Below are 16532 nucleotides of genomic sequence, written 5' to 3'. Positions count from 1 at the left end.
TATTATATATATACAGAGTGTTTCACCAAGTTTGTCCCCCTCGATAACAGGTTTTCTCCATTTAGTAGTCGTTTTGAATATTCTATTTGGAAACGTATTATAATATAGTAGGTACTTCACAAATTAAAAAAGAAAAACTAAAATTGTTGTTTTTTTTCAACAATTAGATATTATCTGCAGTTCAGTTATAAAGTTAATATAATATGTAAATATTTTAAAATTTGAATTAACAATTTCTATTAAATATTCAAACAGTTATATGCGTATTTTAAGGTATAGGTGAGAGGCGGGTAGAGTAGTAAAGGAGTATACACTATACACTATACACATAATACACAAATTGTTGGCTCCTGCAGGTGGGCGGGTCTATACGAGGACAAATCAGTGAATCACTCTGTATATAAGCCCATGCGTGTTTGTATAATTCGGCTTACACTGTTGCCGTCTGTTGTTTGAGTCCGTGTGATGGCTAATCATGAATAACGCAACAGATAATTTTAGAGTATGTACCTATGTCCTATATATAGTCTTGCAAAAAATAATAATGCTAATACGGTGCAAACCTGCATAATTCACCGGTCAAATGTTCTTAGTCGTTTTTCGTGATTTCAGGTAGTTATCATGAAGTTTCTAACTTATATCACTAAATGTTTATAAAAGTATTTATCACTACATGACAAAATAAAAAAATTTAACCTATAGATAAAAGATTTTAAAAACCTAAACAAATTATTAGTGAAACTACACTTCTAAAATTAGTCATTACGAATGTACTATGGGCACAAAAATGTTACATAGGCACATTTTATATTATGTATTTTAAATTAATAAATATTATGTCAAAGTCAGGAAATAACGATAATCTAAGGTTCCCGCGCTGAAACTATACTACTATAATATTATGACTGAATGTCTCGTGTCTGTATAATATTAATATATTATCATCGTTTTAATTAGGTACCTTTATGGTCTATAATCTAAATTATCTGATTATGGGTCAAATAGTTTGTCAGCAACTCAGAGACATATTATAATTAACTACCTAATATAGTTATAGTTAATCATAGCCCATAGGTTTACTTGTATGACTATATGTCTGTATATAGCAACAGTGGTGGGGGGCGGGTAATTACGGGGTAGGGGAGATTTGAGGGTCGTATCCCACCAATGAATTATTTTTTTTAAACTTATAAACCATGGTTATCTACTTATTTAATTGTATAAATATTATTATTTATAAGTACTATTGTACTACTGTATGTCTGTATAGTATATTTTATAGAAACAACAAATAAATACCCAAATGGTAGCTGTAACTAAGATAATATTGCTTCGTAATAAACACTAACCACTATTGCAATATTGCACAAATGTATTGAAATAATGCAGTTTAGTTCAACTTTTGGGCATTTTTTTCGGAAACCCATACCTACGTGGAATGTTCCACGAATCTACATAGAAAATGCAGTTTAGTTTTTCAGAAATCTATATTTTTCAACGTGTTAAGTACAATGGTGCAATTAGAATTTATCGGTAGGACTTAGTTCCAAAGTTATAACCTTTTGAAGTTCGAAATTTTACGTAGGCGTATCTTACGTCTACGCAGATTATCTCACAAATCTACTCGAAAAAGTATTTTTTAAAACTTTATTAAATATGTATAGTATGTAATTATTTATTTTATTGTATACATGCATTTATACATGTACCTATATTTACATTATACAGATTACAAATCACAACAGTTGGACTGAGAGGTCTTTATGATACAAACCAACATTTTGTGTTGAGTGTGGGCGCGTGTGTGTGGGGGGGGGGGGGGGTAAATGTTTCAATTCCCTCCTCACAAACATTACCAAATTACGTCACTGTATAAAGATATGTATGAAATTACATTTTCAAAATGAAATAAATGTAAAATTCAAATACTGCTTGAAAAAAACTCCAAACCTATATAAATTATGGTAAGCATTCTATTTTAAACTTTAAAGCAATAGTTATATGATGACCGCTAGTAAATCATCAAAGTAATGCTCATGAATGGAAACTCGTTGATGGTATGTATTCCTTGAAAGTTTGGAGGGAGGGGTTTAAATCAAAAAAATACATAACAGGAAAAAAAATTGGAATATTATTTGTATACGGAATGTTATTTCCACAGAATGATATTATAATTTAGGAATAGTATTATACATTGTAAGAAAATATCTTTACGTTCAACCAATACATTCCTTATTTTATTAAAAATATAGTACCTAGTTTGACGAAATTTTTTTTTATTTTTTTTTATTAATATAATTTACTTATGCAATATTGTTAAATTTGATAAACTTAATTATAAATTGAAATTTCTATATGATGGCAATACATCGTCTACAATGAATATTATTAAAACACCAATAAGATAAGAAAAAAAATTAGGTAAAAATAACATAATATTAAATTACAGAGAAATATAATACATATTATACAATTCAACATATGGAAACATACATACAATTTTATTATAATAAACTTTATTATAGTATCTACCTACCTAAAAAAAGCATTAACATTCGATTTGTTTATAAAAATATTTTATTTTGCTTAGTATTTGTTTGTTCACTCAATATTAGTTTACCTATAGGCTATATTAGACTCTTGCATATATCATCATTGTAGTTTATACATCAAGCTTGACGCAAACTATTAGTTATTTGAAATTGGTAAGAAAAAAAAAATGGTAGAATTTACCGGTAACATATTTAAAATACTAAAAAGTATTTAATGTGATGTACCTATGTATGACTAGGCATCTATAGTATATAGACTGAATATAAGGGACATGAGTCAATGATGCCATAATAGAGTCGTCTGGATTCTGGAATCCCGGCCCTACTTTTTTTTTAATGATGATTGTCATATATTATTTAATAAATAAACTAAAATTACAACACCTATCTAAAAAAAATTCTATAGATACGACTTTTTATCTAGTAAATACGAACTATTATAGGTACTATAATGAGAGATGAGATATAAGATGAATAAAAATAAAAATAGGCATAGGTAGGTATAGGTAGATATTATATTATGTATGAAATAGGTATTTATTAAATAAATGGTATTTAGTGACCTCTGCTTACAAATATGACGTAATAAGCTATTTTTATGTAGAGAAAAAACAATTTAATTAGCTACTACAATTATTTACACTGTAGATTAGCAAAAACCATTTATTTTTCATTGTTATGTATAATATTATACTCCTAATAAACAACATTTATTTAGTTATGTAGACTTATTAGTTATCACTAATATTATTTATTGATGTACACCTCCAAAACGATTTGGTTCATTTATAATACAAATACATCACTTTCATAATGTACAAGTTGCATCACTATATTATTATACTTAAATATTATGACTGACACTCAAAAATAATAATTAATATTATATGAATACTTCTTTTTCTGGCCACTGTTGAAGTAAAGTGGCTGTAAAAAAACAATATTGATTTTTATAAAAATAATCAAATGATCAACGTCCGGGTTGACGGAACTAGTCGCGAGCGATGGAAATCGGCTGATGGACGTCTGCTGGACGACTGAGTCTAAAATTGTGTGAATCAGTATACTTTCATTCGGTTTTGCACGCTACTAGGTCTATAATTCGTGAATTTTAGGCACTGCCTCGTCGGTTCGTCTTGTGTATATATATACTACAGTCAAGTGCCACGGCTGCGATGGTAAATTTGGCCTGTGGGACGTTTTGAACATCATCTGATCCGTCGATTCGTATCGTCAACCCACCCTGCAGGCGGTCAGTCCTTATAGCGGGTACCCTCGTGGCTTACTTTAGTTACGCCGACCGGCTTGATTAGGTTGACATTATTAGAAGAAGCATATATAGCTGCACAGGCATATTTGGCACCTACGTATGGGAAAAGTTAAAACGGAGAGAAGAAAATGGGTAGTTTAAATTTGTTCGAATGGAGGAAAGAGCAGGACAGTTTATTGGTAGGTGCGTAGCTCACACTGTACATACAGCTAGTAATTTACAAATATTGTATAAATGATTAAACATATAGGTATAGTAATGTAGACATGTAGTATAGTATTCTCTTTACATTTTAGCAAAATAAGTTATTGCTATGGGCCAGGCAAATGACTACGTAGCGAGTGTGCTACCGTACCGTAACCACAAAATTATATAATATAATATTTGACGGTTTGGTACAAATGGACGTGCGAACTCCGTTTGGACGCAAAAACTTAAGATAACAATAATAATTGTTTATGTTTCAATGTCTGTTTTTAGTTATTGCGTATATTATTATATTTCACTGCGCGTTTGTTTATAGAGACAACAATATAAAGCCAAACACAATTTGTTTTTATAATATTTAATAGAAAACTTTAAGTTGAATTGGACGTTAATCGTTCAACCGTATAGTATTAGATTCTGAACGGAGAAATGAATGTAATGATTTTATAATGATACATTTTTTTTTTTACTCATTAGAATACAGATTATTTATTGTAGAAAAAAATAAAAGTCCTTCACTATCTTTTCTGGTAGCAAAGTGGATCCAATTGGTACTTTTAGGGGGAGAAAACTTTTAAAAAAAAGTGTGGGCGTGTAGATACCACCCTGCTGTACGGTAAGTGTGTAGTGGGGTGACTGTAATAGATGTGTTAAATTTGAATTCAATGATATTATTGATTATTATTGGGCTGTCAGTCTATATTACTAAGCATATTTTATGATATTACAGTGATTAATTTTATTATTAGTAAAAATAGTATACTATTACCTATAGGTTGAATACATTTTTATCGAAATCGTTTCATTTGATATACTTTAAATGTTTCAACCCCCAAGTTCCAAGTACCAACCACGGTTTAAGATTTTGTAAATCTACAACCGTGGTACCAACTAATACAATTTTTTAATTACAAAAAAAACTTAAATCGTTATCCCCCATTTAACTATTTATAATTTCATACAAATATTAAAATATCTATTAAAAACATGTGATAATAATTTTAGTAACTTAAACGAAAAAATAAAGTGTACTGGAAACCGTAAAGTGAAAATATTTGTTTATGAGCGTTTGAATTTAAAATTGTTTTTGACATTTGGCATTGTTTTTGCCCGTAAATTAACGAATTCTTATTTTGTTGTAATTCAAAACTGAATCAGTCACTTGAATTTTTTACATAATGTTTATATTGGCATTTTATATAAATACTTGGTATAATTTCAAAATATTTCGACTCTTTTGAGCTATTTATAAATGTTTGACGCTTGATATTTTCAATCTCTTTTCTAGAATTAATACTATTTGAAAACCTTGATTGTTTGAAAATGTAATCAAAGTTCATAATAAGTTGTTATTAATGAAATTACCAAAAAAAATTGAGTGTAGTAAATACACAACATATAATATATGCATTTTGAAGTATCAAAGACTTTTTAAGACTTTTTTTAAAATAGCGAATAATTTTCTAGTTAAGATTACCTAAATTGATTAATTTTTAATAACACCTAAATAAACAATTTTTTACAATAATATTTTTTTTATTATATGAAATAACGATAATAGAAAAAAGTAGTGATACAAAAAACATAATATTGGAACAATAAGTAGGTAATAATTATTTACAAGTGCAGATGCGTGATAAGTGACGATGGTGATAAGTGCTTTGGTTGACAACGATTATTATACTTGTTAAATGTAGGCGTGTGTGATGCTATTTTGTCGTCCGATATTCGGTGGATCCTCCACGTGCGGATATCCAAAAATCGACACGTATACGTACGACCAGAATTTGACCGGATGTGGTGGTTATTTTTTTACAAAATTATTTTCACTTGCTGACCACGGCTTCCGAAAATGGAGCCACCAGCTGTAGTGGACGAAAACACTATATCTACAACGTAGGTATCGTATTTTCCTCTGAGCGTTAATGCGTCTTTATCGTCATTCTCAAAAAACGCGTGCAAACGAGATAACACATGGTATCCATGTATAAACGGCTTCCATGGTGTCGTAATTGCACCCACAACATAACTTTTAAACATTCATTCCAACGGCTCGACACGTACACGTCGACCGCCGCCGCAACAACACAACTTTCTGCCGGCACTCAAAATACGCTTCCCGAGGGCAGACAGGAACGACCTACGTTTTTTTGGCGTCGGCTCAGTGCAGATGACCACTTCCTCTATATCGCTACCTGCAGCCTCAACGGTACCAGCCAAGACGACCATCGTCTCCTCCTCGTCCGCGGACGACCACGATCGCCTCTCGTCTGCAGACGGATGATTTGGCTGCGATTCCAAAGGCCTGAACGTCTGATTCCGGTCGGATACCCAAATTTTCTCGTCGTTGTCCGCGGACGAAGTCGGGGACTCTTCGGGTACCTGGAATCCGATCCGGAGCGATGTCATCGGCGTCGGTTCGATTGGGTTAGGACGCTTCTCGACGCCTGTCTCGTTGACCTGATCTGTGCCGGCGATACTTACCTGCACTCCCGTGTCCTGCTGCAGGGACGGCCGATCTCCACGAAAATACCTAGTGCTCACTGCTACTAATTCTCTAGTGGAATCGAAATGAGCCGCAGCTGCAGCAGAGGCCGAGAGGTGCAGCAGGATGCCTTCTGCATCGTCATCGTCGTCGTGGTTGTCGTCTGAAATCACAGACTCAGACCAATGCATCCGTTCCACAGCGGAGTTTACTGCAATCTCGTCAAACAGCCTGTCGATCAATCCTCTTGGCGAGATTTCTAATGATTCATCGATGATCGACGATCTATCTCTTTCGACCAAGCTGTTGTCGTCCACAGTACGCCTCATCGAGTGATCGCTCGGCTCCAAAATCAGACGAACCTGATCCAAAACGTCGTCGACAAACTCCGTGGCCGCGGCTATGATCAAGTTCATTCTCGTATCGTCTCCCCCGCCAAATCCATTTCGCATCGTCTGTCGAGAATGTTCCATGGTAGAGTAGATAAATTGTTATTATTTATAATTATTTATAAGCAAATGTCAAATGGTCGGTACAAAATACAAACGTTAATAAAACTAAAACAGGTGTTTATTATTATAATATATTATACAGCGAATGTCTCCAGGACAACAAAGAAAATACAAGCGTTTTGTAACCGGCCTGCTATTATTTTTTTTTCCAAATAAAATAATATATTGTAGCGATATATATTATAAATTATAGAATATTCAATATAGGTATAATGTTTTAATATTATAAGGATAGTTTGGTCGTTTGGACAGTTAAACATTTGTCTTAAGTTATCTTACTATTACCTAGGTATACTTTTTTATTATATGAAGAGACGGCGTTTGTTTGTTTGTCCGCAAAAAACTCAAAAACTACTTGACTGATTTTGATAATTCTTTCACCAGTAGAAAGCTGCATTATTCCCGGGTGACATAGGCTACTTTTTTGTCACGAAATTAAAACTTTAAGGGGTGAAATAGGGGTAAAATAAGAATAAACTGGTTTTGCCACCTGCAGTTAAGTAAAAACGATAACCTTGGAATAACTTTGAGAGGTACCTTAGAGTTAAATTATATATTTAAGTACGCACTCCATGGGGTCCGCAATCACAGGTAGATTGCCTACCTATTAATAAACTACACTTGCGGGCGGGATGGCTATTGTATAATATTATAGTCAAACGTGTCCTGATTGACTCACTTGACTCACTGGCCAATCAACGTATAGAGTCTAAACAATGATAGCTCGAGCCTTTTACTTATGAAAGTCATAGAGTTGGCATTTTTAACGGGAAACGAAGTGAACGGGGTCAGCTAGTATATTATAATTTATAATAATGTAATCATCTAATATATATTAAAATAATATATTTGTCACATACATATAATAAAAATACCTACTTAGTAAAACTAAAAGACCGTCTCCGCTCAAAATCGTTTTTCGTATGCAATGATTTAATACATTGAATTCAAATTTAACACATTCATCCCAACTCCTACTTCACCTACTCAATTCAAAAACTACTATGCCCACATCAGAGTAATTGCATGTAATACTTGCATACTTTTTTCATTATGTCCCTATACCGTCACTTCGAATAATGAAAAATTAAACCAAAAATTATTTCAACAAAAATAAATTCTCAGAGTAGGTAGGTACCTAACTAAATTTCCTACCAACCATAATATATATTAATTTAGAAACTAGGTAATGACAAATTCAAAATAATAACTCATTTCAAAAAGGCTGCAATCAAAATAGTAGTTTTTCTGTCCACATGCAAGTTCTGCTTACTTTTCCCATTTTTTTTATATTTGTCATCAATGTTTTTAATGCAAAAGATTCCTATCATAATAATTAGATGGGGCTTTTTTTATTTTACTAATACTTCAAAGTCTGGATTTATGTATTATATCATCTAGACACTTTATATATATAGGGTCCAAGCATAACAATTATAATTTATTAGTGTTCAGAAATAAATAAATCTTATTATGTTTTTTTTTTTAAATTCTTAGTACCTACCTATACAATGGAGTATCAACAAAATTCAAAAAGTTAAAAATTAAATAAATGAAAAAGTACAAGATATTGCAACCGTAAAACAGCTAGGTACTTTAGCAGCCTTGAATTAATTGTTAAATGATTCCACTGTAGGAACATCATGATTGTATGATAAAACATAAGATTAATTTCAAGTCAAAATTAGATCACACACAGTAGGACATTTTTTTAAGTATTATAAATGCTGAGGCTGCATATATATATACCTATTATAAATATTATATATTATTAATATATTACTACTAAACAAATTATAATTTTATACTTTGGGTGCACAAACAAATATTACATTATTATATTCATCTAACTATGATTCACAAACACTTGATGGTCTCTTGGTACAGAATTCAGGGGTCGCCAACCTTTTCAAACCAGTGAGCTACATTTGAATTTTTTAGTCCCAGTTGATCGACATCCAGGAGAATTTAGGTTTATAGGAAGAGATTTGTTTTATGAGCAAAAAAAAAAGGTCTATGCTCCAAAGAATAAATATTTATTGTTTCTTCATAATAATAATAATAATAATAATAATGTAATATTTTAATACACGAGAAAAAGTAAAAAAAAAATTTTGTATAAATCTGATATTGTTATTTAATTAATGTGATTTTATTTTATTAATGTGATAACTGGCATTGGTTTTCTGCAAGTTTTGAGAATTGTGGTATATAATTAGAAACAGCTGCTCTTAAACTTAAATCCAAATTACTAATTCATTTTATTTATTGTAAATTCTAAATAAATTTGGAACTTATTAACGAAAATATACGGAATATATACGCGTTGCACACTTGCACGTGACGACTAATTGACGGTCGAGTTATAACTGACAATAATTCTGACTATGTATTATGATTAACCGATAATGGTAAAATTAATTTTTATAACGATCGACCTATATTCCTAGAAAGATCGACCCCTGGTATAGATACATAATACGTACCAAACTTTAACCCCTATATATAATATAGTATATTATGTCGTTCTCGAAAGCCAATGAGTCCACAGGAACACGGTTTTATTATATGGCAGGTATGCAGTTAGTTTAATTGATGAGGGATGACACTATGACAGACAGACGTTGCCTGATCATCCCCCAACAAAGTCTGGTCGCCTCCAAGTACGTTTCTAAACAAACCCGGGTAGGAATAGTTGACTACTTATAGTATAATATTATAATTTATAAGTCATTGCTTTAAAATATTTTATTTTTCTGTACCAATTTGTATAGTCTTTTGAAACTTTATTTATAACAAGAAAAAATGTATATAATGTTTTCATTAAAAAATGAACTTGCATAGTGCTAACTAAGAATAAAGTATATAAATAAAAACAAAATTAAAATTAAAATGCAATTAGGTATATAAATGTAAAAAGGGTATAATAATACATGTTTGATTTAATATTAAGCACGGTAGATTATAGTCTACCTATAGTCTACCGTGATATTAAGTGTTTAAGTGTCATAAGTATAACTAAATATTAATAAATGAAACTTAAACACAAATATTTTTGTTAATGATTAATACAATTCAACTTATTCTTGGAGTACTTGGCTGATTTTAAAAACAGAAAGAAACTTATATAATTACGAAATATGATTAATGGATAATGTACTTGACCGACCACATGAATCTAGAAGCTATACATAATAATCTATGTGCCTCTTGTATGTGGATACAATTGAAAAAAAAAACATTGCATTTCTATCTCTTATTAATTATTATTTCTAAGTTATATAACTTATCTTATACTCTGATACAATATAATATCATTGGGTACAAATTATAAAGATGAAAAAATTAATCAGACTTAAATTTTTAAATTATAAATAGTGAGACCACTCCTATACTTAAGTTGTTAGTGTACAACTTGTTGCAAGCTTGGTATTAATATCAATCCGACAGATCAGTAAAATCACTCCCTTCACTTGAGGATCCATCATATGGCTCAAAATAAATATGCGGCTCATTTAACTTTCGAGGCCGAAGTTCTCTTTTAACGCCATCAGTTATATCGTCCGAAGGATCTAATTCAAGATCAGAATCAGCCGGTTCCTGTTTAATTTTAATCGGTTTTCTTGCTTCAATTTTAGGTGTCTGTTCACTTTCTGAGATTCCTTTTTTAGGCTTCTTACGCCGTCTTTCAATAGACAATTTCTCTGAACAATTATCCTCTTCTTGTTTAATCATAACAGGTGGATTGACGTTAACATCTGTTGTTTGCACCTCTGTCTGATCCTCTTGGTTCTCTTGGTCAATTTTGCCTTCATCACCCTTTTCTGTTTCATTTTCTTTGTTTACAGTTTTTTCTATTTCTATTTCTTCAGTAAAAACTTCTGCGTTGTCAACATGTTCATCATATTCTACATCATTATTCTTTGCGATGTCATTAGCTTCTTCAAAGTCCATTCTGTCATCAACAATTTCATGTTTAATATTAATTTCAACGTGCTCTTCAGCATGACAGCCTTCTTCATAATTTATTTGATCATCCATTTTTACGTCAGTATCATTTTCAGATGGTTCAGTTTTAATATGTACATTAGATGGTTCACAGTCTTCATAACTAGATTCTGAATCATCTGAAACTAATGGGCTTAAGTATAAGGACTCAGTTGCCACTGATTGCAATTGCCCAAGTAAAGTGCCACGTTGGTTTAATAAAAAATGCAGCTCATCATCTTCTTCAGCCATTTGAGCAATTTTCTTTTCCTTTGTCCATGATTCATTTTGCTGGTTTTTAAAATGTAAAATCTAAAAACAAACATCTACCTATTATTTAACATCCAAATATTTGGTACGTACATTTAACATACCTCGTTATTTACTTTTTCAATTTTATTTTTTATAATTTGTTGATAATAATCTTTACGACATCTTCCTAATAAATGTGTCAAGTGATTCTTGTTCATTTCTCTTAACTGAGCTAATGCATTATCACACTTGACTAATTCTTCTAGAACTTCGTCATTTTCCTAAAGTAATGAGTTTATCCTTAATATAAAATATAAATTAAAAAAAACATTTTGATTATAAATACCTCATCAGCTATAGTCAAAGAAGGTAGCATTTCTTCCGGTGATGGTACCTGTTTAGAATTACGACCCATGAGCCCCAATTTATGCAATTGTTTCTTGACATTTTGTTCTGCATAAAATTCCTTACAAACATTACTCATTTCTTGTGGTTTTTCTTCAACGTCTTAAAATAAGATCGAGAAATTGTTATGAATTATTTTTTATGAGAGAGTATTAAAGTAAATAATTCACCATCAAATTCTGAAAAATGTTCTTCTGCATCCTCTAAAGACATATTTGAATGATCCATAAGAGCTGTTACAACTCTTTGATAAACTGGTGTGTATACATTACCATCATTTCTGTAATATTTGAATAAAAACAAACATTAATTAAGGGTACACGTGTTAAAGAGAGATGTTCATAAAATAAAAACTATAATTGAAAATTAATGATTTTTAAAATAATAATTTATTTATAAATATAGGAGAAAAAAGTTTTATTCCTATGAATCTTGTGTTATTTAACAAATTATTTTATGTTAATGTAGAAGAAGAATACAGCTAACTTGCTCTTGTACATTAATAGTTTTGTAATTAAGAATTAAATTAGTGGTAAATATAAAATCAAGTAAGTTATTAATATAATATTGACATTTAAATATAAGTGATAACATACTATATTAGAGAATAGAGATAATTTTAGACTAGATTTAGAAATCTAAAAAGTTGGAATATTATTTTTTATAACTGCAAGTAATTTTTACTCATTATTGCTATATTTTGTAAATTCAAATATTGAAATACTTATGAAGATTTGATTCATTAAAACATCCAATATTAATTTAAAGTTAGTAACTTAAAAAATTAGGACCACCGGTGAACGTTATTAATACATAATTTATTTCTAAATACTAGTTTCCCATATTATACGTTGACCAGTTGCAGTTTGGAATTTTACATGTGTAGCGCAAGTGGCTATAAATTATATATAAACAAAAAAATTTTAAAACATTGATTAGAACAAAAAGTGAGTTCTTTCTGTTACACCGTGTATAATGAATTAATTAAAGTTATCCTATACAAATGTTAACTACAATATTATTTATATACACCAACAATTTAACATCAAGATTCAACTTACATAGCAGAATTAGCTTTATCCACTAGTTCTACAACATCGGGTGCTATACGTTCAGCGAATTTAAGTTTTTTAGGCGGACGTGGAGAACATGATGATTGGTTTTTTTGCATTTCTAGCTCTTCTTTAGCCCAATTTTTCGCATAATGTTCACCCAAAGGTGGTATTTCATACAATTTTTTACTGGTGCAATACGATTTAACTAGATCATCTAACCACTGTAAATAATATAACATTAAGATCAAACGATTATAACATAAAAAAATATATACTCTTACTTTAAGATCTTCTTTCTTTACACGACTCAGATATGGTTCAACAAGGGACCAAAATTTATTTGCTGATTCAGTTTTGCTTGGTGGCAACTCCTAAAACAAATTGATTCAAATTAAACAATTATTTTATACTATTAAAGTGTTTTATACATAAATATCATTAAATGGATAGGTTAGTATATACTCTATTCATTATATTAATAGTGAACCACACACATGCATGCAGATTGAGGAGCCAAACCATGTAGGCACTCAATCATTGGTTGTATTGTTTTTGCATAGCTGTCGTATCACATCAGCCTGTACTAATTATTGGGGTGTAAGTTAATTTATAGGTGGGGATGTGTATCTAAGTCAGTGGTCTAAGTCAACCTGGGGATCGCCAATAATTTTACATCAAATGAATCTTAATGTTGCGATAACAAGTTCTATTGAAACACGCAGTATAAGGGTTATTTTTAAATTTAATTTAATTTCACGGTTATTATGAAATGGTCTAATAGTCATGTACGAACCGTTAAGGTAATCCTATTAATGCTTATTATTTTGTATAGTTTATACTTTATAATAACTATTTGTATTTTAGATTATTTTAAACTAATACTTTTAATATTGTATAAAGATGATTCCCTTATCAAGAGATACTGTGTCACGTGGAATTAAAATTATGTCTGATAATATAAAATCACAACTCTTAAATATATTACGAGGGAATTATTTTGCAATGCAATTAGATGAATCTACGGATATAACAACTAACCTTGCTCAACTTCTTGTGTTTGTTATATATATTTATAAAGATAAAATTGAAGAAAACTTTTTATTTTGTTAACCATTAGAAGAACGTACAACTGGAAATGATATTTTTGTTCTCATAAGCAATTTTTTTAGAAATTAATGAAATTCCCTGGTCAATGTGTGTGTCAATATGCACTAACCTGCCCTTACTGGTTCAAAAAAAGGTTTTAAAGCTTAAGTTCTAGAAGTGTCTTCAAATATAGTGTTTAACCATTGTATGATTCACAGAGAAGTTTTAGCTTCCAAAAAACCGTTTGCATCAACTAATTTATGTTGAAGCTGATTTAAGAGTAGCAGTGTCAAATCTAAAACCAAACATAGAATCAATCATGTCTACAATGCAAGCTCAGGCCTCTCATTAAAATAATTAAATAGTAATTTTATGATTTTAAAAATATTAAAATGTTGATTATCATTATAATAAATTTCAGTAAATTTTGTATTTTTTTTATGTTTTGGTTTAATTAAATTAAAGAAATATTAAAACTGCCTAAAATTAACGATTTAATTTATATGAATAAAATGTTTGTATACATTAAGACTATTAAGTAATTATATATTAAACTTTTACAAAATGTTGGTAGGAAGGGGGGGGGGGTCATATTATCAAAGTAAATCATTTTGGGGGTCGTGAATCAAAAAAGGTTGCACACCACTGGTCTAAGTAAAGACAGTTTTTGTCATCTTGAGCAGTTTACATTTATCATACATTATAATTACTTTGCTAGTAGGATCAAATTCAACCTTCATCTTACGACATTCATTCACGGGTGATATTTCTGCAGCTGCTCTTGGTCTCTGTAAAAATTAAAAATTAAAAAAATAGAATAAAACCTCCAGTTTTTTTCTGACACCTAGAAATGCATTTCAGGTATTGGCATCTCAATGGGTGCGTTTGACATGGGTGCTTATTTACTTTCAGTACTTACGCTTATTGTATAAGCTTTGAACAGTTTGTTTAAACATGAACACTCACAGGCCTATAGACAAACGCAAATATTTATGGCGTGAGCGTTGAGACGTTATCAGTTATCACTATGCTGGTTATCAGAGGTTTTTTTATTTTATACATTTGTTTTTGTATTTGTTAAGTTTTTTATCCAATTATTGTGAGTTAATAATAGTTTTATCTCTTATAATTTTACATTTGAGTGTTTGGGAAATAGAGTTTATGTTTTCCTCGGTGGAATAAGCAACATAACACCTATTTTCCGTGACATCATGTAGTCTGAGCGTTCAAAGCACTAAGACAAACGATGCGACAGCATTTAAAGCGTTCAAAGCATCCACATTGAACGCCTTCAATTTCACGTGGTGCTGATATTAAGACGTACACCAAAAAATTGTTTTATATATTTTAATTTTAAATAATTGTAATATTAAACATTGCATACTTTATATGATGTTCGAACATTCTGTGCAAAAGCCTATTATTCTTAATAAATAATAAAAATAAATATTCCTTAAAATAAATATTAGGTATGATTATTTAGGCAATATTACTAAATAATTAATACAATTTTCACAGCACATATACTTACAATTGTAGGAAGTTTGGGGTTCTTAGCCATCCTATGTAAGGAACGAGCAAACTGCATCGATGCAAAAGTGCTTAGTTCGTCTCTTATAGTATTTCTGCGAATGATAACATTAGTCAACATTGCTTCAAGATCCCATTGAACATGGTCCAATTCATCATCCGTCATTATATAGTCAGAATTGATATCCCGGCTCAGCACTAAAACAACAAAAATATTTATAAGATACCTACAAGCATAACAAAAATTTCCTGGTTTTGTTTTTACATGACAGAAAGGTAGAATTTTCTGGAATGACAATAGGTTTTAGTCGAGGTAACGACAGCTCTCTTTCTTCATTGTAGTCAGCATGTTTTTTCCTGGATGGTGAATGTGGTGGTGACATCACCTGTTTGAAAGACACATTACCATCTGTGGATGTACCCTCAGCATCGGTATCATCTGCAGTGGCAGTGTCTGGAGACATAGGTTGACGTGGTTTTGGGCCTCTTCTTTTTGATATACCTCTACCACGACCTCTTGAACCTCCACGTCGTTTTCTGCAATACAAACAAATAAAATTTAATAACGCTAACATAGATTTTTAACTGTTCAACATTGATTGTGGACATAAACTTCAAGATGACAATTGGTGTACTTTACACACATCAGCAATAATCAGTGAGGGGCTTTAGGGGGTCAAGTCAAGCAAACATTTCAATATCCCCCAATTCCAAATAGATATGGGGTGTGGGCACGCGGGTAACACTTTACTTTAGATAATGCTAGTCCCAGTCTAAAAATAAAACAATAAAAGATTCAACCAAATGTTTTCCCATGGTTATACAAATAAATACACTTCATAGGTACATAATGTATGATGTCTTAAACTTACTTTGGCGACATAATTAATTTTGTTCTGTTCTAACAACAGTGAACCAGTTTTGAATTTAACAGTTTGCTCTGAAATATAAAAACCCTCGTAAAAACAACTTTTGTTACTGATCAAATATTAGTAAACTGTAAAAATGTTTGGAAATTTACTATTTATAATTATATATTGTCATTTTCACAATGCTGTAATGCTGAATGCTCCGATTCTACAATAATATTAAATATACGAATACTACAGTTGTAAGTAATAACACAGAACAATTTTACTTTATAGCAATATACTGGAACAGTAAATAGTAGATAGTACCACAGAATAGATA

General features: G+C 30.7%; 1 protein-coding gene across 1 annotated transcript; it reads right to left on the bottom strand.

Moving 5' to 3' along the window:
• Positions 1-9791: 9791 nt before the first annotated feature.
• On the bottom strand, positions 9792-16532 carry LOC132939341 (uncharacterized). Its single transcript, XM_061006445.1, has 11 exons — positions 16363-16532; positions 16214-16281; positions 15607-15878; positions 15343-15539; positions 14522-14599; positions 13007-13096; positions 12732-12946; positions 11841-11950; positions 11612-11772; positions 11388-11546; positions 9792-11325 (listed from the first exon to the last, which is right to left on the bottom strand). Exons 2-11 carry the CDS (start codon positions 16222-16224, stop codon positions 10465-10467), a joined length of 2154 nt encoding a protein of 717 aa, XP_060862428.1. The 5' UTR covers positions 16225-16281; positions 16363-16532; the 3' UTR covers positions 9792-10464.

The sequence above is a fragment of the Metopolophium dirhodum genome, chromosome 2 (assembly GCF_019925205.1).
Source record: "Metopolophium dirhodum isolate CAU chromosome 2, ASM1992520v1, whole genome shotgun sequence".
NCBI classification, from domain to species: Eukaryota; Metazoa; Arthropoda; class Insecta; order Hemiptera; family Aphididae; genus Metopolophium; species Metopolophium dirhodum.
This window is presented reverse-complemented; position numbering and strand designations above follow the sequence as displayed.

What these genes read in the sequence shown, in the direction of transcription:
- LOC132939341 (XM_061006445.1), bottom strand. An exon ending in TAAAGAAAGAAGATCTTAAA is followed by an intron (nt 12,947 to 13,006) that starts GTAAGAGTATAT and finishes TATTATTTACAG; the next exon opens with TGGTTAGATGATCTAGTTAA. An exon ending in GATAAAGCTAATTCTGCTAT is followed by an intron (nt 11,951 to 12,731) that starts GTAAGTTGAATC and finishes CAAATATTACAG; the next exon opens with AAATGATGGTAATGTATACA.